The 26,906-nt window shown below is 31.8% G+C and overlaps 1 protein-coding gene across 1 annotated transcript in view; it reads right to left on the bottom strand.

The window, feature by feature from the left end:
- Nucleotides 1-26,906, bottom strand: part of LOC126837288 (locomotion-related protein Hikaru genki) — a 101,174-nt gene that overhangs the window by 27,071 nt on the left and 47,197 nt on the right. Inside the window, exons 4-5 of the mRNA XM_050571135.1 lie at nucleotides 15,985-16,150; nucleotides 14,196-14,369 (exon numbers count right to left, since the gene is read on the bottom strand). Of these exons, the coding sequence (XP_050427092.1) occupies nucleotides 14,196-14,369; nucleotides 15,985-16,150 (340 nt within the window). The remainder of the gene's footprint in view (nucleotides 1-14,195; nucleotides 14,370-15,984; nucleotides 16,151-26,906) is intronic.

The raw sequence follows: 26,906 nt of genomic DNA, 5'->3' as shown, positions 1-26,906 counted from the left end.
AATATGATACTCTATTAATTTGTGTGTATTCTGTCGTGTAATGGATGATTCGTGCAGCTGACTCGTGTGTAGAGTAAGTCACGCGAAAATCTCCCTACTAATAATACTGCATGTTCTCCCTTTTAGCAAATATACTGTTTGCTACGTTTCCTTGGCAGAGAGGATGAGACGGCGATGGGAAAAAGAAAAGAAGAAAAATACACCTTTTTTCGGCTCCACAGAAAAACGTTGAATACGTTTTCAGTGTTTAGCATCTGTACAATCACCAAGATTAAAATATGTACTACCATGATTGTTACCATGCAATTAACATTCATTATGATATTAGTAAACATTTGGTTGTAGTTAATGGCTTATCAACATCACGAAAAACTGAAATACAATGAAATCGAGTAAACGAGTAAAATGATTAATATGATAAAATAACATTACCATACAATACATTATCATATTGTTAATCTATAAATATATTAACGTATAATATGTACATATTTCTCAACAAACAATTTATCTATGTATATTGTATACATTAACATTTATTTCCATCGCGTTGAACAGAAGTATAATATATATAGGTTCATCTTTTAAATTTTATCAGTGCAAACTTTTTGCAGACGACCTGAAAATGTATCGTACAATTTGTAATACAATGTATTGCTCTGCTCTTCAAAGTGATTTAAATAGATTTCTGAAACGGTGTAAAGGTAATAAATTGAGTCAAAATGTTAAGAAATTTCATTTTGTTGAACGAAAAAAATATCCTATATAATCTAATGCTCGATCGAATTTGTTTAAAAGCAACAAGAGCTCTTGGAACTCTAATAAGATTTGCTTCATCTTTGGTAGGTACGTCGTTCAAATATTCTTTTCTATTCTTTAGAATACGGATCAATAGTATGGACATTTACTTATGTGAAAAATATCTCACGAAATGTTCACTGTACATCAACTGTTGTAATATTTTAATTATCTTATTACTGTACTTAAGCCGATATGGCATATATATTAAAAATGAATAATACAACTGAATTAAATTTGAGTATACGGTTTAATAAATTTAGTAAATTAGTAAATTATTAGAGTAAACTAGTTAACGAATAGAGTAAATTAATTTAGTAAATGAGTAGCAGGATTATTATGATAGTATACGATACATTATGATATTATAATAAATATTTCATACTTACATTATATTGTTGGTAATTATTTATCATTTAAATTGAGTTAATTATTTAATAAACCAAGTAAACGAGTACAAGAATCGAGGATACGAATAAGTAAATTGAATAAACGAGCAAATTCACTAAAGTATAGTGTCAGTAGTGTTATACTTAAAATGTTTACTTGTTTATTGTGTTATGAAACACTGTACACAATTTCAAAATAAATAAATCTAGTGAGTGAGTAACATAGTTAGATAGAGCATCAACTATGTCACTACGTGCAATTTCGCCATGACAGATTCCATGAACTCAACGCACATTTTAGACAGAACCCCTTCGGGTAAAAAAACATAGCAACGTTAAATTGTGCATTTATGTTTCGATTGAATTTGTTCGATTTAATGCAACATAGCTGTATACGGTCGGACAGTCTCGATGGGAATATACGGCGTGCCCTAAAAGTGAATTGGGATATTAAACGGAAGCACGGCTTTTACCTCACTGTGGGAGTGTTGTCGTACCGCGGTGCCGTACAAGGCCTATACATACATAGGTATTATACACTGCCAGTCTAGTACAATAATTTCCATTAATTCCACGTCCACGTCGACACGCGGTCCCCCGACAAACATTTTCCTCGGTTATTGATAGTCGTTTTGTCCGGCCGAGTTTCGCCAAAGGGGTGGTAGTAATAATAATATAAAATCGCCTTCCCCTCGCGCCCCGGGACTAGGTGTCGGCGAATGCCGGCAGAGAAAATAACGGCCGACCGCTAAAAATAAAAAATAAAACCATAAATATTTCGACAGCCGACGTACTCGGGCCGTGGTAATATATTATTATTATAATATGCATGTACACAAAGTGTGCGTATATTATATAAGTATATGAAAAACAAAACATATGTGCCGGGAGAAATTCCAGGGGGAGGGGAAGGGTTGCACATAAAAAACGGCAATACCCTTCGGCCGGACGTTAACAACAACCGACGTTCGTCACGTCCATTACAATTATTTACATTATTGAAACGATATATTATTATCACAATACGCATATTGTTTTGTTATATTATTATTTTATTTATGAAAATATCGGGTTAGGTTTATGATAATAATAATATACGGTTTCCGTTGATGATCCGTATAGAGATAATATTGTGGTACCCATAGTTAAACGGTTCTCCCAAGTGTCGCCGGTCGAAGATAAACGGTTACGGTCGACCGCCAGAGTTTAAGAGTGTCGTAGATCATAACGTTAAAGCCCGGAAACGCACTTAAAAAAAAAACCATCCGCTTACCTTTAGGTTTATAGTGCAGGGTCAACAGTGACTTTTAATCCCGGAAAAGTATCATAAAACATACATTATATCAAACAAATCGTACTACGGTTATCGTTTTTTCTTCTTCACAAACATCAAAATATTTACCTAGTATTGAAAAAAAAAACTTAACATTTTTTAAAGGCATAAAAACATAAATAATTTTCTAGTTTTGTAAAACTCCTTGAAACAAAAACTAATATAACATGGTGCAAGTTTAAAAAAAAAACCTAGCGTTGATAATATTATGTTAATAAAAAAAATACAAACTGGTTTCGACTGATAATAACTATTACTGTTCATATGGTTATTCAACCATTTTTTTTATTTCTTGGTAATAAATTCAATATCGATATTTTTTGAAACATTTTGACAAAGTATCAATCATAAAAGTAAAATAATATGTTAAAATAACTATTATTTATTTGAGAAACAAAAGTTCGAAGTTGAAATATTTTTTAATTGTATAATGCAATAATATAATTGAAATATGACACTTAGTATCTAGTATAGTTTATTTTCACTCATCTCACGCTATCCCAAGTTTATACATTTTGTTAAAAAGTTCGACTCTTTTGGATTTTTTATATTAATTCCCTCTCCTAATTATTTGTACATTCACTAAGTGTTGGACAAATTTTACGGACTTAAAAAGGTTTTGTTGTAGAACAATTTAATGGTTATTTGTGCTCCTATATAAAACACTATACATCTAAAATCGAAATAAAGGGTAAAAAAAATGGTGCATACTTTATGAGTTTATATTAACACTTGGCGGGTCTGATGAAACTTTTTCCACTGTTTTATTACAAACGCTATCAATTCTCCATAAAGTAAAACGGCGCTTATCCGTGTTGTGTGGCGGAAAATATTATTTGTTTTCAATAAACTTTTTAAAAGTATAACACGGCCGCCAAACCAGCGTCGACGGTAATGATTATTTATTATCGCGTTGGTTCGTTAAACGGAATTGTTGGGCGTTTTAAAAATATTAAACTCGTGTACCTATTATTATAAAATAAGCTGCCACGGCTTAATAAGGCAAATTTGTCAACACGGTTCTTACGACCGACGTTTTCGCGCCGAAACTGTTAACGGCGGCTATTCGACTTGTGCTTTTAACAACAATAATATTATAATGTATTTTAACATGGCTGTATAAATACACGGTATCTCGTGTTAGGTAAACGGGATTTAAAATTGTAATAATTACAAAACGTACAACACAATAATATAGGTACGACCATAACTCTTGGACCATATTATTATGTACATCTGGGGCTGCTTTTCGCTCTGCTTTTGCCGCCCTTTCCGCCTCCTAACTGTTTTTCGTGCGACCACCTGAACCCTGCAGCTGAAGAGGCCTTTTGCCCACGCTAAAGCCGTATGTAATATTCCACACAGTGTGTATGCCTCTCTCTCTCTCTCTCTCTCTGGACTATTTTCTTGTTATTATTTCTTGAATAACATTACGAGCCCCTCGAGAGAAATAACCGACGATAATAATAATGTATAAGAGTCGAGCGTATAAACACACGAGCCTTATACAGGATGATCCATCCGACGTTGAAGACACTCATTTTCTCGGAAAATATGAACGTTTTGTAAATTATTTTTTTTCCTGTACCTACCACTTAAATTATACTTGTGCGTACATATTTTACTATATTTTTCATTACTTATAAAATGTTTACCCTGCGTCCCATATACTTAAAAGAAGTACGGACTTGGGTTTTTTTTTTTAAATGGAAACATATGTTTTTAATTCTACATATTATACATGTTGATTAACATTTTTCATTTTTATCAGTCTGGTTGTTTTCTATGACTGTGATATGATTTGAATTTAATATTGTCCCTCGTCGATAACACTGTCACCGTCACACTGTGTTTGAATAGGTAGACAACAACAGCTTGTCTATCGTTGTCTCAAAACATAACATTGTGTCTAAACGATGAAAATTAAAAAATTCAAACGCTAACATTTTTAATCAATTTGTTGTTTCAAGAAAATGACTGACTCATCATATCAGATGGATCACCCTGTATAGAAAAACGACATTCGTCTCACTCACCTTAACAATACCGTTGCACAACAACAGCGCGCGTTTTAAATACGTCCACTATATTGTCGTATGTATGTGCACTCAAAGTCTAGACTTTTGAAGTCTCTGAAATGGTGATTTTATTTTTCATGTTACAATTTAATCAAAATATGCCACGGTTAAATAAATTCAAAATCGTCAAATCCGCACAGCCGGGAGGGAAACTGCTAAAGTGTCAACAGAGTTGAGTCGGATGACAAGCAAAGAATTAATAATAATTGCAAAAACGGCGGGCTGAAAGAAACCAATGAAGAAAACCGACAAACTTAAATTTGCACTCGGTTTTATTTGCCCAAAAACAGAGACCACTTTGGACGATCTGTCGCTGATAATTCGCGTTACCTGTTCTGTGTTTACATTTATTTGAAAAATAAATTGCGGTTTTATGTAAACAATATTATACAGTTGCCATATTGACAGTCGTTGTGCTATGTTATATAAAAGCACGTGGGAGCCATACTTGTTTGGTATTCCAATCACATCAGAAGCATATAATTATTTATTTTTACAAACCGAAGCGTTTCGACCAGCAGAAATAAAACAGAAGTCACTTGTTAGCTTTTAAAACATATTATGAATACTTAAATTACTTATTTAGTGTTGACACCATCGCCTCATTGTTTTGTGAGTATATAATATGGAAATAAATGAATGAATAATTTTAAGTCAATCTGGTTGTACCAGTAATGATCAATACGTGAAGGGACTATCATCGAAGCCACCTTTTGGCGTAGTTCTGCAGTTTCTTTTTCCAATTGGGCAAGTGACGATGTGGCTTTCTAAGTACAAATTGAGTATCAACTCAACATTCTTTCGCACCACTAGACTTTATCAAATTTCCCTTTCATTATACCATTTTTTTGCGCCGGGTAGAGAAGTATTTTTAAAAATACGACATACTCTCTTGAGACTCGGTTCCAATAGTTTTCATTGTAAATCATCTTCAACGCACCTTCTACTCCGAACTGATATTTCAGGGAACTATTGACAAATTATTCATTTTTTAAAATATAATAATGCACAATGTTGGGAAAATTGTAATCTGATTAATGATTACATACAGTTCATAATATTATACAGTTCATAATATTATAAAACTTTAAAATACATTTTGTTCTGCTTAATCTATTTACTTGAGTTCTACTGTTCTACTCTAAAATTGTTGAAATCGTCAAGACCATAGTTGGTGAATACATGTCTATTTATATGAAAAACATTTTATTTTAAACTTCAAATGTTGTAATAATTTATAAATTTCCGTATGATTCAAAAAGTGTACAATAATATCAATAATATTGACATTTTAAAGTCAGATAAGTGAATTAATTTTAATTATTTCAAATAACTTTAAGATAGAAGAATAAATTTAGAATTTAACGCTAATAAAAATCAAACATTACTTACATAAACAAAACTAAAATTCGATAGTTCACATCACAATTTAATAACTTGTATTTCCCAAAAATTCATCTGAGAAATTGTTAAACGACCGAATGACATCAAAATCTATTTCGGCATACCGTTCAAAATAAAAGTCACTTATTAGCTTATAAAACATATGAATACTTAAATTACTTTCAAAACTGTTATAATTTGTTAGATCTTTAATGGAGCACAATTTCATTAATTTATGTTTTTGACATATTTTGTTGAGCAATGCCAGTCGTTTTATTGTGTACCGCGCCGAGATAAGTCCGGAGTACCTTACAAGCTTTGTTTCAAAACCAAATACTTGTGAATAAATTTCATCCATATATTTCAAGAGGTATTTCTTTGCTGTCTTGTTAAATTGTATATTAGTAAAAAGGTTTGCTGGCATTTTGATCAGATACTTGAGGAAAATCAAAACTAAATCATCTTTTATAGAGAAATAAACAGTACTCAGCTTAACATATGTATAAAAGAACTTGTTTAAATTATCTATCTGCTCTTGATTTATCATCGGCAGCCATAATCGATAAGGTTGTTCTTCATTGTCTGATAGAGGCAAAGACAAATTAATTAAAGTTAGTTGTTTCCAAAAGCTGTGCAACAATATAAATTTTACTAAATTCACAAACAGACTTTGTGGTTTCGCCATGGTCTCGATTAAATCATGAAGCGAGTCAGATTTTCTTTTTTCATAAAGATGTTTTTGTATTTGAGAGTACATTATTTTCCATTCAGGCACCTCTGCAAAGTCTTCAAACAAACATCTCACGATTTCCTTATCACGCAAAACGGAACCAAATTTCAAGTGACTCCTACTAAAGTAAAATCGACAATGTGTATTGATGTGTAAGTGTTCTATAATCACTCGGTATCTATTATGAATTGATTGTTTTAAGATTGCTATGAGGTCAACTATTTTATTTTGTCGTTGATTCAAATAGAGTGATTGCAAACGATTGGAAAACTCTGAAATGCTATATTGGCCATTATGTTCATTATGATTCTTGCAATTTTGCTTGTTGAGTATGTGCGCAAGTCGCTGATAAACATTGTGGTGTTCATTTTGAATATTTTCCCGTCTAGCTAGTATTTCGTTCTTCTCGATCGATCTTAAATATTTCACAAACATATAAACGATCCATAACGGACCCATATCGTCCAACTTGCCGAAAGTGTACAGAACGTTGAACATATTAAGTATAGTATCGCTTAGAAAAACAACTTTGTGCTCTGGAAGGTTGATTAGTTCAGCCAGCTCTTTTTCACTGTTTTCTAAAAATAGCTGCCCTAGTAAATCCATATAAGATAGCATATCAAAGATGTAACAACATAATAGCTGATTGTATATTTCGTTTATCGCGTGCTGAACTTTTGCCGGGTATTCATTAGCCTCCTCTTGTGAGATTTTTGGTTTTTCTTCAATAGAGTATCCCGTATCGAATTGCATAACACTAACATAATGCACAAACATTGAAACATTTCTCAGCTTCAACTTATCAAGAGAATAATTCTGACGCCTACATATAAATGAGAAACATAATGTTTGTATCATAATTATTATCGCAATCGTTAAGACCAGCCTTACTCGCCGAAAATACATTTTTACTATAAGAGCGTCGTATTAGCTATATAGCGCACTCTTTTAAATCGTTTAGTATTTTTACTTAAACCGGAGACGACGCACTTTAACTTTACAATACGTTGTACATTGAATTTTCTTTTACGAGAAGTTAGTATATAATATTTGGTTGGTAATCAAAAGTGCTCATTTCAATTTTTATCAAAAATTGTGTTGCTATTGTATTCTATTCGGTTATACGTGTTATTTTACAGTTGGCTTTAAACTGCAGCTGTTTTTTTTTTGTAATTAACAATGCAAAAACGGAATACATGTGAGTTTAAACATGCTGTTAACAATGATGATGTGAAGATGTGAGCATTTATGTAGGTACTATATTACATTTTATTTAAATAACATGTATTTTCACCTGCTGGTTAACTGCTTCTTAACATTGTATACATTATTTTTATTTCAATCTATTTTGCTATATTTCGCGATATTGTTTGATATTTCATAATTTAAATGTTGCATGTATGATATTTATAAATTATGTGTTTTATATAAGTCCTATATCTTGTTAGCTTCGATGCATATAATTTTGTTCATGTCTTGACCCTGTACAACATTTTTTCTTGTGCATATCTTTATTTTCCAATTCATACATTAAAATATGTGCTACAGAAACATACATTTTGACTAGGCCAAAACAGGCAATATCATAAACTATTTAAACAAATATTTGTACTACTAGTTTTAAGGTGAGGTTTTTTCGGATTTAGGCAGTATTAAACCTGTATTCACCGATCTTTTTTGTTTAGCGTTTATATTTTATTTGAACGATGTACGGTAATATGAAATTTGACTTTGGGATTTTGTATTTAAAGGTCATAAGTACCTATACTTGTGTTGTTACGGGAGCTCAATACGACAATACTTCACAACGACACCATATTGGCAAGGTGTCAAGAGCCCATCGGCACATATAAACTGATCGGTCCGTCAATGATAAATTGCAATAACGGCATTTGGACAAGTCCTATTCCAAAGTGTCAACCAACAACGCTATACAAGCAACAATGCCATCAGGGTCATCTTTGTTGGAAAAACAATTTCACTCGAGTTTCAGCTCAGTATTTATCATTTATCTGCTGTCTAGTGTCTTTCAATATTTCACGGTTACATGGCGGTACCATAACTAAAATGTTATTATATAAATCTAAATTGTATATTTTCTCCAAATTTGCGGTTTAAATTTCCATCCGTCCAACAGTTGATCGGTATTAAGTTGTGTGTGGAAAATTTTCTTTTTATGTCAATTAAGTCATCGTCCCTTGTCGTGTGGTTGAATAAAATATAATAATTTTTTAGAATGGTTTTAAAATAAATAACATTACCTCGTCTCAGTGGACCACTTTCGTATTATTATAATTAACTATGGCGTCAAACAAGTAAACAACGGCCATAGTCAATATTGGGCAGGTGCTCGAGTTGACTATTATCTAACCTCCACGTTATCCTATCAAAATGATTAATCGTAAAGTTTGAGATGCTGTGTAATATTTAATTTATGGATCGTGGTGTACGTTAAGTACACGAGTACCGCACTACAGAATTAATTTTATAGCTGTTAATCACGGTGTGCGTCAACTGTTATAGTTTATGTAGCATAAATTATATAACACATTATTTGGTCGATTAACAAAATCTTCCACACTGAAATTAATGATGGCACTTGTTTTACGAACAGCGCAGTGTTAGAAGTTTCTTAATTGCACATGTATCAGTAAAATAAAGCTCTGTTTAAAGTTCACAGAGTGTAATTAGTCGAGATTTCTCTTGCCCAATCGCATTGGCGGCTCATCATATTATTATACTGGATTTTCGTCGTGGGTGGAAAGGGTTTTTTACTAATTTGTTTTTCTTGAGTTTAACGTTGAACTTGTTTATTCGTGTCTATTGTCTCGAGTACAAAAATATCGTATTGAACAAGACGGATTTTAACACACACTACATTAAATACATTTTAAAGTAATAATACTCTGAATGCCTTTTTTTCCAATTTAAGTTGTACATTGATCTGCGGTTAGACGCATTAATTTTACCAGGCCTGTAATAATTAATTATTTTTCATCGAATACTGAAACTACGATCGGGATATATACAATAATTGTGTGCGGATTGCGTTTAAGTGCTGAAGTTGAAGGAGAAGGATAATAGTATAACGTTATTAGTTTCCGGGATAGTTTAATGGTTCTTTTAAATAGTTCAGAGCTGTAGTTATTATAGGAAATGGATAATGCTATATTGAATTTAATCGTTATAAAATACCTCTACCGACCATAAATAATAGTATTTTTCGGTATATTTATTTGTTACAATTATTATCGTATTTTCCGTTTAGATCCATTTTGTTGGTTAACTTGTAATACTGCAATATCATAACTATTACTCTGATTGTTTTACTTGGAGGGAAACTCAAACTAAGGACTAAAACATTCAGTTGTTGTACATTTAACTATTGGATTCGCAAAAGTTATTTTAATAGTAAAATAATTAATATATTCCTTATAAAATTAATTTTAATTATATATTTTAGCAAAAAATGTATTTAATTTTAATTTTAAAAACAAACCTGAGGTGGGTGTTTTTTTCTAGAAACAAGCAACGATGAAGTCCGTTTAAAAAAAAATACTAACGGAAAAATCTTATCTGGTTTGCATTTGAATGGCTTTTTATTTTTTTCCATTTATTGTCACCGTATTCAGTCACTTTAACACGTACATTATTGTCAATCCCAAAACCCCTTAGTAAAACGTCGCCGTGACCCCAAAAGTACTCTTTATCATTCAAACGTCTCTAGAGTTCCGTGTTCTTACAATTGTCACTTTAAACATCTGTCATGAATGATCGTGAGCAGTAACACACTTTGAAACCTTTACAGTCGTTACCGTCTGGGTGACAATTTTCACTATAAATTGCTAAAAAAAAAATCACATTGGTAAAGTACTGTGGCAATTAATGGAGTGTAAATAAAAGCACACTAGTTCGGTTGATGAAAGGCTTGAAGATGTAACACTAAACCATGTAAACATATAATTGGCTCAGAAATCTGTTATCATACTGTTTGCTATTAAAGAGCTATTAAAAAAAAAAAATGTGAAAATTACACTTCAATAAATTTCTAGATTAGCAATGTGCGAGTTAATCAACAGCCAACAGGTGTCTGGAAAATAATTTCATTATGTTGCCTAATGGTTACAACGGCAACGCATTATCAGGTAGGCAGACAATCAACCCTTCTACCCCTGTGCTAAAATATAACTGTTTTTATGAGTGCGACGCTGAAACTACAAGCCTCGGCCATAACATAATTCACCATAACTTTTTTTCTCTATAAAGTAACAGTTTAAACGTGTCTTTTTTTTTAGAGTGGGCAAAATTGTTTGTATCGTTTTTTTTTTTGTTTTACTGTACTGGCATATTTTTTTCGGTGCCAAATTATTTACCATAACGTGTCGACAATATCAATCGAATATTGGGGGATTTTTTTTTTTTAATGATTTTAATTTTGTACCTACGAAAAACAAATAACGTTGGCGGCATGTGCGGTTAGGGATCGACGAGGGAACGGACTGGAAAATTAAACAACACGTGAGGATTTTATGACAACGGCTGTGGCTTTTATAATTGAACGGTCGTTCTCGTGCCCGTCTGTTTACGGCACTTGGGCGCCGGACTTGTACAACTAAAGTCGGCCAGTAATAATGTGTTTGCCGACCCGACCCGTACTCGTTAAACACCAGTACAACAGTATCGGATGACTTACTTGACGAAGCTCGTAAACCATCTCTCCCTGGGGACGGTTTATATTCCGACCGATTTCCAATGGTAAACGATACGTCCCCGCCGACAAGTCTCCAAAAGGTCTTATGTTTGTCTTTCAACCCACGGACAGCCTTTGCCCGGTATGGCGGTCGTGATATTATCAAAGGTAACGGAATGGGGCCCGAGCTCTTATGGGAAAACGACAGGGGTGCCGGCGCACAGTGGGAGGAATCGTCAGACTTTTAGCTGGCCAAAAATTTGCCAGTGTATTTAACCATGATTATTTGTTGATACTTACAACCAATGCAGTTTGTACATTAGTTAAATGTGATGGTAAGGAGTAACAAAATAGCGTTTAAGGGAAGACACCCAGCAGTACCGCCAAGACAAGGAAACTAATATTGTTTTTTTTTTGTGCAAATTAGTGCAAATGGTCCCTAGGAAATTTTATTTAAAGTCTTCTGGGCATATTATCAGGAAATAGTTGTTTTAATAGGGAACTATAAAGTGAGCTTGGATTGGAATGAAAATTTGGATAATACGATTTAGCCAAATGGTGTGGGTATTTTTAGGTGTTTGTGATATATCAAAGGGCAGAGAGGTTGTTAGTCACAAGCAGAACGACTGGAACGTCTGAAGAGTTTTGGTGTTTTTTCTCATAAACAAAATAAATTAACATTGCAAAAAAAAGTGAAAAAACTGTTTTTATTAAAAGAAATAGCTGTTTTGTTGTCATAACATTAGTTTTGACGTATCGCATTTTTTTAAAACATTTTCTTAACTTTTTCATGTATTAAAATCGATAATTGTTATTGGGCTGTAAACAAGAAATTTCAAGTGACTATTTTCACTTTCAGTTAGAGACGAGAAACTAAATGGCAAACTATAAGTGATAATAGCTGATAAGATATACAAAATATAAGTGATAAGAAATAAGTGAAAAAGGGTAAATAAATCCATGATTAAATGTTGTTTGGAGTGGAGAAAAAAATAACGTTCTTATTTAAAAATTGTATTATTAGTCTATTAAATAAGCGACTTTTATGGGGTATTTCCCGGTACCATTTATTTTTGATCAGCTCAGAGTTTCAGATACTTGCCATGATGGGTGGCGTGAAGAAATAATTAAAATAATATTCGCACTAACGAACTCTTCCGGATTCGCGAATCGATTACTTCCGGCAGGTTTCAACCGAAGAGACACGAGGTCGATTGGCACGTCAAAATTTTTTTCCTTCTCTTTTTTGCTGTTTGTGAATAATAATAAAAAAAAACTCCAATAGGCGCGGCAATTGATTTATCGTTGTTGCCATATAGTTTTCGTCTCGTTAAACTTGATTAATTATCGTTTGCCATTAATTCGATGTTGCAGTTCCGATTCCGTTTGGACGGACAAAAATATATTATGCAGGAAACCGTTGGTGTTTTCCGGGTCACGGTAAGTAGATAAAAAAAAAATTAAAGGGTTTTTTGATTTTACATTTTTTGTATTATGCCGCACCTACTGCGATCGATTTTTTAACGTGATTCAATCATTCACCAACTCGTATCAGATTCATTGGAATGGCAATTATCATAAAAAATAATACTACCCAATGGAATAATTGTGATATTAATTTGTATAACGTTTGTACGCAGTTATACAGTAGAAATTATTATTCGAAAAAAATAATTACAAGAACAAAATAATGTTTATTCCAAGTGAAAAATTGAGTCACCCGGATGACGTCAAGGGAATTCGGGTTTCAGTCTAAAATAATTGTTTTAATAATTAAACACATTTTCTTACGGGGAATAATTTTGTACAAAGAAAAAATTATTATAAAATGAACATACCTACATAATAATGCGCAAATATTTATAGTGTCACTGAGAAAACGCATAAAACAAAATATCTTAAATGCCTCAAGGAATGAGAAGAAATTTAATTACATACAAGACATTTCAGCTTCGAAGAATTTAATAAAAGACCAAATTGTATTGTTCAGACGCAAATCCTTTAAACCTATTTGCGTTAGCTTTGAAGAGTTCTCCGAAGTTTTTCGGAAAACAACAACGCGAAAAATACTAACAAGTAATCAACAAAGGCAGATAAACTTGTGGAATATTTCCATTTCGCTATGTTAACTGTGAACGCGAGATTATAAATACTATTAATCTCGGATAGGAATTTATTAATTTCAAGGGGTATTAAAAATATATACAACACAAAAGCGATATCCTGTACAACATATATGGACGTTTACTCATTTAATAGACCCACACACAAAGCACTATGTGGCAATTAGGCTTCCTTAATCCCGGTCTCTAGAAACTTTTGTCGTCCGGCAAATCCTTTGCAGGTTTTCCGACCCTTATTAATTTTTGACCTTATAAATCTTGGCAACGAAAATCGCAAAACCAACACGAAGCTTGCGGTTAACGTGACAGAGCACTGAAAAGAGCTTAGGACTGTGGCGCCAATTAAGATAAGAAAATTTCCAATTAGTCACGACAATCTTTTGATACCGATTTCACGGATTTTAGTGAGTTTTCTCACATGTAGACAAACGGAAAACAAAATAATTTGCGATACCATTTAATTGTAGCAATGTAGTATTTTTGACACGTCTTCTTATCTTTGTAGGCTTTATTTCGGCTGAACCTCAAATGAAAAATAATTGGAAACATTGCAAACTACTAAAACCGAAATGAGAATAAAATATACGGTTATTCTTTTCATGTGATTTTAAAATACAGTTTTCCAAAGAAACGTTAAAACTAGATTATTTTTAATATAATTGTCTAATTACCCGTCAGATAGGTATCGGCTTCGGACGTCCAGGTCCATTCTGGGTCACCGTGTCTTCTCAAGTATAAGCATTCCAAATGCAATATCGATCCAGGGAAAACCACAAGTTCTCCACCGTGATCCACAGCCGCCGAACCGGAGGGCACCCTGACCAAAATTGTCGGTGGTGAATTTTCTGCGAACAAGCAAGCAGCAATTTATAAGTTTACTTTGGTATAACGTCGATGAAGTCTTAATAACGTTTTGTCAGTGGGTCGAACGAATCGGCCGGAAGCGAATATTCGTTGGTAAGCTACGCCATTTGACCGGAGTACTCAACAGAGTGTATCTGACATCCGAGGAGAGAGAAAAGGAAAAACAAGACCTACGTTTAGACTTAAGAGTACTTTCAGGACATTGTCAAAACCAGGCGAACATGCCCATGACATCGCCTACTTCTGAAACCGCAAACGTACTTGTCCGGTGTATATAAACTCAATTTATTTTTAGGTAAACATCACTTTGGCGAACACATTTGTTTACGAATGACTACCGCGTTAGTATATATAATTTTTAATTAGTGGCGCTTGTTAAACAAGCCTTTTGTTAAAATTCTAACAAACACAATGGAATATTGGCTGTAAATTAGCATGGCGTTGTTATTTATACCGGGATGTCCCGGTACAGTGACCAACATGTACGACATCGTGAATGTTGTGTTGTAAAAGGTATATTTGACCCTTCATTTGTGATAAATGAAAATTGTATAATTTTTGAAATATTATTATTATAATCCCATTGCATTGCAACAGAGTTATTTGATCTAATGTATGTCGTTTACGCCGTCTTTTGTATTTTCATATTTTACTTATACACTTAAAAATAAGGAAATTATTAAACGAAACGACAAGGGACGATGACATATTTTACATAAAAAATTCCAGACTTTATAATTCCCTTGAGATCGTCGCGAGGAGAATATTTTCCACGCACTACTTAATACCGATCAGCTGTTGGACGGATATAAATTTACGGAACCACAAATCTGGTGAATATATACAATTTAGATTTATACAATATAATTTTAGAACGGTATCGCCATGTAACCGTGAAATGTTGAGACACTAGACAGCAGATAAATGATAAATACAGAGCTAAAACTCGAGTGAAATTGTTTTTCCAACAAAGATAACCCCGATTGCATGCTGTACAATAGTCTCTATTGAATAGGGTATAAATTTGGAGTTGAAAGAAATTGTAAAACGAAAAACATGTAATCGTTTAGACTGCAAGTACACACAATTTGATGTTCATACAACTTTTATTATCGACCACAATAAAAAAACTGCCCAGTAAAATTCTCATTGTAAAAAATACACAAAATCTTATGCCGTTTCGTGAAAACTGTGACATTGCTCAAAACAAAATCCTGTTGGGAAATGATCAAGATTACTAAATGTTTAATTGAATATTGTGAATTTGAGTTGAATTGTGTACTTGTGATGTAGGTATTTTACACAAAAATAATGGGAAAAAAGTTAATTTTTTTCTCTTAATTTGCCACGTACGTTTTTAAACTTCTTTCTAAACTTATAGCCTTAACAAAGAAGCATATAGCATTACCAATGAGCTATATGCAATAAAATATAACAGTAGAACGAATAATATACAATATGCCGTTCCTCAAAAGCTAAAAACGTATACTTATAAAGTCAAAGGATTTGTATGTACACACAAAAATAATATTTACACTTACAAAGTTATACTTAGTTTTTTTAATCGTCCAATTAATTTTTGGTTTTATGTTTTACCTGAGTAATTTGTAAATAGCGTTGTTGGATGACACTTTGGAATAGGACTCGTCCAAATGCCGTTATTGCAATTAATCATTGACGGACCGCTCAGTTTATATGTGCCGATGGGCTCTTGACACCTTGCCGATATGGTGTCGTTGTGAAGTATTGTCGTATTGAGCTCCTGTAACAACACAAATATACTTATGACATTTAAATAAAAACTCAAACTAAAAATGCAGCTAAAAATCGAAGCTAACGAGATATAGGAGTTGTATAAAATACATAATTTATAAGTATCATTCATGCAACATTAAAATTACGAAATATCAAACTATATAAACATCACGAAATATAGTAAAATTAGTTGAAAAAAAATAAGGTATACAATATTGAAACGCAGTTAACCTGAAGGTGTAGATACGCCTTAGGAAGGTGGAGTTTAGTATTGTTTTTATCTGCTCGCATTTCCCAACCGCACTTCCCCTCCCATCATAACTTTAAAACACTTACAACTTTAAAAATAGTTATCAGAAACTGGTTATCGACCGGTCAACATTTTTAGTACATTATTCTCAATTTAAAAAGTTAATAAAATATATACGTTACCGTTTAAGTTTAAAAAGTTGCTATTAAAACAACTAAGTTGGGAGGGGGATAAAAACAAACGAAATTGTGAAAAATTGAGATCACATTGGATAAAAAGCTCTGAAAAAAAAAAATGTTAATTTCTTATTAAACCCTATGAGATATTAAGTGGTTCATGATAAAAGAATCAACCTGTATAATACAACTAGCATATGTTCTAACATCTTCACATCACGGTTAACAGCGTGTATAAACTACACATGTTATGTGTTTGTGGTTATTGACCGTGTTAAACAAATGATTAAACACAAAAGGGTTAAATTAATAATAAAAAAAGGATAATAATTTATTACAAAAACTAAAAACACGGGTTAACCAACAATAAAAATAATTGACATAAAAGTACCTACGCAAAGTGTACACAGAAGAAAAAGTAATACGGAAAATATATAATACCGGACATGTGTGTATTATCAAAATCGCGGTACGCCGTGAATGTAGCGTCGACTACCGGTCTCGATACCGACTTCATACGGGTGGCGCGCGGTAGCTGATAATAATATATATTGAGTCCGCCACAGTGTTTTTTTATCGTTTATTACAAAAAAAAAAATAATAATAACAGCTTAAGCTTAATGCCAACTGTAAAGTAACACGTACAACCAAACAGAATGTAGGAAAAAAAATCGATAAAAACTGAATTCAGCACTTCTCGTTTAAGAATACTTAATGTACAACGTATTGTGAAGTACAAGTGCGTCGACTCTGGTTTAAGTAAAAATACTAAACGTTTAAAAAGAGTGCGTCATATAGCTAATACGACGCATTTATAGTAGAAATGTATTTTAGGCGAGTATTGCTGGTCTTAACGATTGCGATAATATTTATGATTCAAACATGGTGTTTCACATTTAAATGTAAGCGTCAGAAATTTGCTCTTAACAAATTAAAGAACATAAATAATTTAATGTTTGTGCATTATGTAAGGTTAATGCAACTCGATACGGGATACTCTATCGAAGAAAAACCACAAGTGTCACAAGAAGAGGCAAATGAATACCCGGGAAAAGTTCAGCACGCAATAGACGAACTATACCATCAGCTATTATGTTGTTACATGTTCGATATGTTTTCTTATATGGATGTACTAGGGCAGCTCTTTTCAGAAAACCGTGAAAACGAGTTGGCTGAATTAATCAACCTCCAAGAGTACAAATTGGTTTTTCTAAGCGATAATATTATTAATATGTTGAACGTTCTGTACAGTTTCGGTAAGTTAGACGATATGAGTCCGTTGTGGACCGTTTACATGTTTGTAAAATATTTAAGATCGATCAATGATAATGAAATATTAGCTAGACGGGAAAATATTCTAAATGATCATCGTACTGTTTATCATCGACTGACACACATACTCAACAAACAAAAATGCAAGAAGCAAAATGAGCAAAATGGCCAATATACCAATTTAAACTACTATAATAGTTTTCAATCACTCATTTTGAATCAACAGCATAAAATAGTTGACCTCGTAGCAATCTTAAAACAATTAATTAATAATAGATACCAAATTGTTAAGGTTAACATAGACATCGACACATCGTGTCGATTTTACTTTCGTGCCAGTCACTTGAAATTAGGTTCCGTTTGGCGTAATAAGGAAATCGTGAGACGTTTGTTTGTCGACTTTGCAGAGGTACCTGAATACAAAAAAATGTACTCTCGAATACAAAAAGTCAATGAAAAAGAAAAATTTGACTCTCTTCAGGATTTGATCGAGACCGTGGCAAAATCACAAAGTCTGCTTATGAATTTAGTAAAATTTATAATTCTGCACAGCTTTTGGAAACAACTAACTTTAATTAATTTGTCTTTGCCTCTATCAGACGAAGAAGAACAACCTCATCGGCTTTGGCTGCCGATGATCAATCAAGAGCAGATAGATAATTTAAACAAGTTTTTTTATACATATGTTAAGCTGAGTACTGTTTACATCTCCATAAAAGACGATTTAGGTTTGATTTTCCTGAAGTATTTGGTTAAAATGCCAGCTAACCTTTTTACTAATGTGCAATTTAACAAGACAGTAAAAAAATACCTCTTGAAGTATATGGATGAAATTTATTCACAAGTATTCGGTTGTGAAACAAAGCTTGTAAGGTACTCCGGACTTATCTCGGCGCAGTACATAATAAATCGACAGGCGATGCTCACCAAAATATGTCAAAAACATAATATAATGAACATAATGCCTTCCATTAAAGAACTAACAAGATATAACAGTTCTGAAAGTAATTTAAGTATTCATATATTTTTTAAGCTAATAAGTGACTTTTATTTTGAACGGTATGCCGAAATAGATTTTGATGTCATTCGGTCGTTTAACAATTTCTCAGATGAATTTTTGGGAAATACAAGTTATTAAATTGTGATGTGAACTATTGAATTTTTGTTTGTTTGTGTAAACATTGTTTGATATTATTAAATTCTAAGTTTATTTCAAAACTTTATAAACTATAAATTTACCGTATCTCGAAGTTCATCGAAATAATATTGTGCACTATCAGACTCATACGAAAATTGCATTATTAATGAATTCCTAATTTATTTTAAAACGGTATTCTTAATAAATTCACTGTATCTTGAATTTTTTCGAAATAATTAAAATTAATCCAATAATCTGACTTTGAAATGTTGATGTTATTGTGTACTTTTATGTTTATACGAATATATATATACATTATATACATTATGTATTATATATATTATGTATATTTATATACATTATTACAACATTAGAAGTAGTGTTTTTTTTCTAATAATTAAGGAAGTATTTAAAATAAAATACATTTTATAGTATTAATATTATATTAAATCATTTTTCTAGATGTATAATTAGGTAAAAATAAATGGCAATAGACGGCAATCTATTCAACGTAAGACGTTCATTTTCAGAAAACTATTAAAATGTTTGAATATTTAATAATTTTTCTTATTGAATATCGATTATATTGTCCTTTTACTTTTGGAGGGGATATTTGCCATGTTTAATCTCAAAATGTTTGGAGATGACAGTAGTCAGAAAAGTAAGCAGAGGATTAATAATGGATTTTGAATCATCTTAGAATTTAGAAAGGAACTTGTCCAGAATGGATGTGTAGGTATCAAATGTACAATATATAATGTATTATTTTGCGATGTGTCGTTACCTGTTATATTAGCATGAATTGAGTGAATCTGTTGAAGTGTTTGGTACTCTGCATTATGTTTTTTTTTAAAAATTAATAATTTGTCTATAGTTTCCTGAAATATCAGTTCGTAGTTGAAGGTGCATTGAAGTTGATTTGCAAAGAAAACTATTGGAACCGAGTCTCAAGAGAGCATGTCGTATTTTTAATAATACTTCTCTACCCGGCGAAATAATGGTATTATGAAAAGGGAAATTCGATAAAGTCTAGTGGTGCGAAATAATGTTGAGTTGACACTCAATTTGTACTTAGAAAGCCACATCGTCACTTGCCCAATTGGAGAAAGAAACTGTAGAACTACGCCAAAAGGTTGTTTCGACCATAGTCCCTTCCAGTCATGTGTTAATTACTACTACGACCAGATTGACATAAAATTATTCATTCAATTATTTACATATTATAAACTCATAAAACAATCAGGCGATGGCGATAGTCAAATTATTGTTATATAATTGAAATTATAACAAAGGAAATAATAATATAAATATTATAAAACAAAATATATTGTTCTATAGAATAACCGAATGAAAAAATGTGTTTTTTATACAAACTCACCATAATATGTTATGATTATCCAATCAAATAAACTGTTACTTATTAATCATTATTATTATTAAACTTTATAAATATATAATTCCTAACAGTAACTAATATTACTATTAATGTCAGTTATTTTATTGTAGTTGTTAATTTTCATATATTTTGTTGGATAATATTACTTTCTTGTTTAATGTCATAGATTACTATTTAATTATTTAAATACTAGTCTCAGATGTTTTTATGTTATGTTAAAATGTTAATAAATAAGCAATAAAATATTATAAGACCCTTATAAATAATAATAATACATATTATTGAAGTATTAAATATAACCGAATTTTTACATTTTATACGGGATTACTGTAATACAACATAGTTATTAGGCAACTAATTAATTCTCGTATTTAAAGCTATAACAGATTGTATTTTGTATAAAATAAAAAAATATTTTTTTAAGATATAGGAATTATATTAAATACATCGTTTATAAAATATTTTACATACAACATAAAAATATGAAATATCATATAACTGTCATATTTAAAACAATATACGTAATAAAATATGTTGAAATAAAAAATAATATATACAATATTAGGAAGCAGTAAACCCAAATGTATAAATTCATGTGTTTTAAATAAAATGTAATATAGTTAAATATCAAGGTCAACCGCATGTATACGCTACACATGTTTTCCATTTTTTATTGTTTATTACAAAAAAAATAACAGCTTAAGATAACCAAACAGTAAAAAAACACGTATAACCGAACAGAATGTAGGGGAAAAAATTCCATAAACACTGAATTTAGTATTTTTTATTACCAACCAAATATTTTATTTAAGTGCGTCGTCTCCGGTTTAAGAGAAAAAACTACACGTTTAAAAAAAGTGCGCTATATAGTTAATACGACGCTTTTATAGTAAAAATGTATTTCCGGCGAGTATGTCCGGTCTTAACAATTGCGATAATAATTATGATTCAAAAACTGTGTTTCTCATATTTTGTGTGTGATCGTCAGAATTTTTCTCTTGATAATTTAAAAATGAGACGTGGTTCAATGTTTAGGCACTATGTTAGCTTAATGCAAATCGATACGGGATACTCTATCGAAGAAAAACCAAAAGTATCACGAGAGGAGGCTTATGAACACCCAGCAAAAGTTCAGCATGCGATAAACGAAATATACAATCAGGTATTATGTTGTTACATATTCGATATGTTTTCTTATATGGATTTACTAGGACAGCTCTTTTCAGAAAACGGTGAAAACGAGTTGGCTGAAGTAAGCAACCTCCAAGAGCACAAAGTTGTTTTTCTAAGCGATAATATCACTAAAATGATGAACGTCCTTTACAGTTTCGGTAAGTTAGACGATATGAGTCCGTTGTGGACCGTTTACATGTTTGTAAAATATTTAAGATCGATCGAGAAGAATGAAATTCTAGCTAGACGGGAAAAAATTCAAAATGAACACCGATATGTTTATCAGCGACTTGCGCACAAACTCAACAAACAAAAATGCAAGAAGCAGAATGAGTGCAACGCCCAATATGGCAATTCAGAGTTCTACATTCGTTTTCAATCACTCTTTTTGAATCAACAACATAAAATAGTTGCCCTCATAGCAACCTTAAAACAATCATTTGATAATAGATACCAAATAATTGATGAGCACATGGACATCGCCACATCTTGTCGATTTTACTTTAGTGCCAGTCACTTGAAATTAGGTTCCGTTTGGCGTAATAAGGAAATCGTGAGACGTCTGTTTGTCGACTTTGCAGAAGTGCCTGAATGCAAAAGAAAGTACTCTCAAATAAAAAAATATCATTTTGAAAGACCACAATTTGACTCGCTTCAGGATTTAATCGAGTCCGTGGCGAAATCACAAAGTCTGTTTGTGAATTTAGTCAAATTTATAATTTTACACAGCTTTTGGAAACAATTAACTTCAATTAATTTTTCTTTGCCTCTATCAGACAATGAAGAACAACCACACCGACTTAGGCTGCCGATGATGAATCAAGAGAAGATAGATAACTTAAACAAGTTTTTTTATAGATATGTAAGGCTGAGTACTGATTATCTCTCCATAAAAGACGATTTAGGTTTGATTTTCCTCAAGTATTTGGTTAAAATGCCAGCAAACCTTTTTACCAATGTACAATTTAACAAGACAGTAAAAAAATACCTATTGAAGTATATGGATGAAATTTATTCACAAGTATTCGGTTGTGAAACAAAGCTTGTAAGGTACTCCGGACTTATCTCGGCGCGGTACACAATAAAACGACTGGCGATGCTTAACAAAATATGTACAAAACATAAATTAATGAAATTGTGCTCCATTAAAGATCTAACAAATTATAACAGTTTTGAAAGTAATTTAAGTATTCATATATTTTATAAGCTAATAAGTGACTTTTATTTTGAACAGTATGCCGAAATAGATTTTGATGTCATTCGGTCGTTTAACAATTTCTCAGATGATTTTTTGGGAAATACAAGTTATTAAATTGTGATGTGAACCATCGAATTTTAGTTTTGTTTATGTAAGTAATTTTTGATTTTTATAAGCGTTTAATTCTAAATTTATTCTTCTATCTAAAAGTTATTTGAAATAATTAAAATTAATTCACTTATCTGACTTTAACATGTCAATATTATTGATATTATTGTTAACTTCTTGAATCATACGAAAATTCATAAATTATTACTACATTTGAAGTTTAAAATAAAATGTTTTTCATATAAATAGACATGTATTCACCAACTATGGTCTTGACGATTGCAACAATTTTTATATAAAATATGTTTTGCTCGGTTATTGTAAAATAAATTGCATATTATTAATATTATTATATAAAAAATATTTCACATTGCATAATTGGTTAGAGCAAAGAACAATACAAGAACTACTGTTTATGGCTATCTTTTAACTATTTATTCAACGTAAAAAATCCATTTTTAGAAAGCTATTAAAATGTTTTAATATTTAATAGTTTTTTCCAATTGAATATCGACCATTCAAAAATTGCAGTAAAAAATTCCTTATTCTAATAATGAAAACAGTTTTTGAATATTGTAGTATACAGTAGAACTCAAGTAAATAGATTAAGCAAAATAAAATGTATTTTAAAGTTTTATAATATTATGAACTGTACTAACAATAACGCCATTTCGGGAATCCGTACAAATGAAGGACATTACTTAATGTAAAGTAAGAAAAACAATATTACCTGTTTTTACTATAAAAGGCAAATGTCAAATAAGCCAAAAAAAACACTCATTCTTGGCTAAAACTAAGTGGAGTATTTTTTGCACCTCCTGGTCAAGCGTATATGTTCAATAATTTTTTTTGAGTTCAAAGTGTTAATTTTTTTTGTGTTTTTATTCAATTGTAATCATAAATCATTAATCATCGAACATAATACGATTACGTCATGCAGATAAAATTGGCCAAAATTGGTTCAGCGTAATTTTCTAGTAAATTTTACATTTTGATTTCTTCATAAACTGTCACAAATATCATCAATGCCTGTGTTGTTTCCGTTAAGGTAATATACAAATTGTAAATTGTGTGTACTACGGTAAGATGCGCAGATAGTATATTTATAATACTCTGCAGTCAGCCAAAAGTTTATTATGAAAGGAAAGTACCATCAAGTCTAGTGGCGCGTAAAGGATGACGTGTTGACACTCAATTCATATTCAGAAAGCCACATCAACAATTGCCTGAGGGGCGGACACTGCACGATGGCAAGAGGTGTTCGTTCGACGGTAATCCCTTCCAGTCATTTGTTCATTACAGTAACGAAAGTACATTATATGTATATACTGGCAACACCACGAGGTGATGGCCCAACGGTGATTTTGTTTCGGTCTTTATGCTATTATATGATGGAAATTACAACAACAGCGGCTATCTTGTCGAAATCTGTCTATATTATTTATCCGACCGAAATCTCTGGTGTCTTGTTGTACTTGATATTGAACACTGGTAGCAAACTCCAAATGAGTACACCCGTATGCCCTATTAGGATTATGTCGCACTCGGATTAACCTGTCGTACCCGCCCTAAGGTATCGAAAGTCCCACGACAATAACAACATTGATGATATTAACATAATGAATTAAAAATAAAAAACAATACCCAATCAAAATAAGAGCTAACTTTGCGGTATTTCAAAACAGTTCGGTGCGGTATGATGTTGGTCACATATGTTATTACACCTCTACATCTAAGCCACCAGTATGTATACAATGTACATTACTTAAAGTTTTAGATTATGAATGGTCCGTAATGAAAAAAAAAATAGTAACTTAAGTCAACTGTAAAATAAACCGCACAATCAAATGAATGTGTTGAATAAACGTTGTTCGAAAAACAATGGCTCGAGTGTTATCGGCAACCAGGAATATTTTCTATTGTTTATTACAATACAAAAGCAACTTATGGTATGCCAACTGTAAAATAACACGTATAACCGAACACGACCTAGAAAAAAATAATATTCGATAAAAATTGAATTGAGTATTTTTGGTTACCAACAGAATATTATATACTAAATACACGTTTAGAATATTAAATTTACAACGTATAAATGTGAAGTGTGAGTGCATCATCACCGGCTTAAGAAAAAATACTTAACGTTTAAAAAGACTTCGCCATATTGCTACTAGGACGCATTAATAGTAGAAATGTATTTGAGGCGAGTATGGCTGGTGTTAACAATTAAAACAATTGTGATTACAAATGTGTGTTTCTCATATCTGCCGTTTCGTCAAAGTTTTGCTAATGATAATTCGTTCCAACATTATGGTAAGTTGATGAAAATCGATACAGGATACTCTATCGGGGAAAAACCAAAAGTGTCAAAAAAAGGGGCATATGAATACCCGGGAAGAATTCGGCACGCGATAGACAAACTATACCATCAACTATCATGTTGTTACATGTTCGATATGCTTTCTTATATGAATTTACTAGGACAGCTCTTCTCAGAAAACGGTGAAACAGATTTGACTGAACTAATCAACCTCAAAAAGCACAAAGATGTTTTTTTAAGCGACAATATCATTGATATGTTGAACGTTCTGTACAATTTCGGCATGATGGACGATATGGGTCCGATATGGATGGTTTATATGTTTGTGAAATATTTAAGATCGATCAATGGGAATGAAATACTAGTTAGACGGGAAAATATTCGAAATGATCATCGTACTGTTTATCATCGACTGACTCACATACTCTACAAACAAAAATGCAAGACGCAGAATGAGTACAACGCCCAATATAACAATTCAGAGTTCTACAATCGTTTTCAACCACTCTTTTTAAATCAACAACATAAAATAGTTGCCCTCATAGCAACCTTAAAACAATCATTTGATAATAGATACCAAATGGTTGTTCAACTCGTAAAAATCGATATATCTCGTCGATTTTACTTTAGTAAGAGTCACTTTAAATTGGAATTCGTTTGGGATTATAAGGAAATTGTGAGATGTTTATTTGTCGACTTTGCAGAGGTGCCTGAATTGAAAAAAATGTACTCTAGAATACAAAAAGTTAATGAAAAAAAACAATTTGACTCGCTTCAGGATTTGATAGAGACCGTGGCAAAATCACAAAGTCTGTTTATGAATTTAGTAAAATTTATAATTCTGCACAGCTTTTGGAAACAACTAACTTTAATTAATTTGTCTTTGCCTTTATCAGACAAGGAAGAACAACCTCATCGACTTTGGCTGCCGATGATCAATCAAGAGCAGATAGGTAATTTAAACAAGTTTTTTTATACATATGTTAAGCTGAGTACTGATTATCTCTCCATAAAAGACGATTTAGGTTTGATTTTCCTCAAGTATTTGGTTAAACAGCCAGCAAACCTTTTTACTAATGTGCAATTTAACAAGACAGTAAAAAAATACCTCTTGAAGTATATGGATGAAATTTATTCACAAGTATTCAGTTGTGAAACAAAGCTTGTAAGGTACTCCGGACTTATCTCGGCGCGGTACATAATAAATCGACATGCGATGCTCACCAAAATATGTCAAAAACATAATATGATGGACATAATGCCTTCCATTAAAGACCTAACAAACTATAACATTTTTGAAAGTAATTTAAGTATTCATATATTTTATAAGCTAATAAGTGACTTCTATTTTAAACGGGATGGCCAAATAGATTTTGATGTAATTCGGTCTTTTAACAATTTCTCAGATGAGTTTTTGGGAACTACAAGTTATTAAATTGTGATGTGAACTTCTGTATTTATGGTTTTTTTATGTAAGTAATATTTGATATTATTGGGAAGTACAAGTATTTATATTTTTTATAAACTATTATATCAGAATATTCTATGTAACAAATATTACAACATATGACGTATTGTTATAGTTTAAATTACAATTAATACGATCGCACATATTTCAGATTAAAATTGTGCACTTATATTATCAAATTATTATATAACACTATCAATTCGATATCTGCTTTAATTATTTATTTGCCTGGAGTACATACAGTGAGAACCCTGGGTTTGCGTG

Source organism: Adelges cooleyi, unplaced genomic scaffold (genome assembly GCF_023614345.1).
Source record: "Adelges cooleyi isolate 19-005CV unplaced genomic scaffold, UGA_ACOO_1.1 ACOO_flye_CR_arks_rails_tigmint_CR_PRNA_248, whole genome shotgun sequence".
NCBI lineage: Eukaryota > Metazoa > Arthropoda > Insecta > Hemiptera > Adelgidae > Adelges > Adelges cooleyi.
Note: the sequence above shows the minus strand (reverse complement) of the source record. Positions and strands in the feature narration are given on the sequence as shown.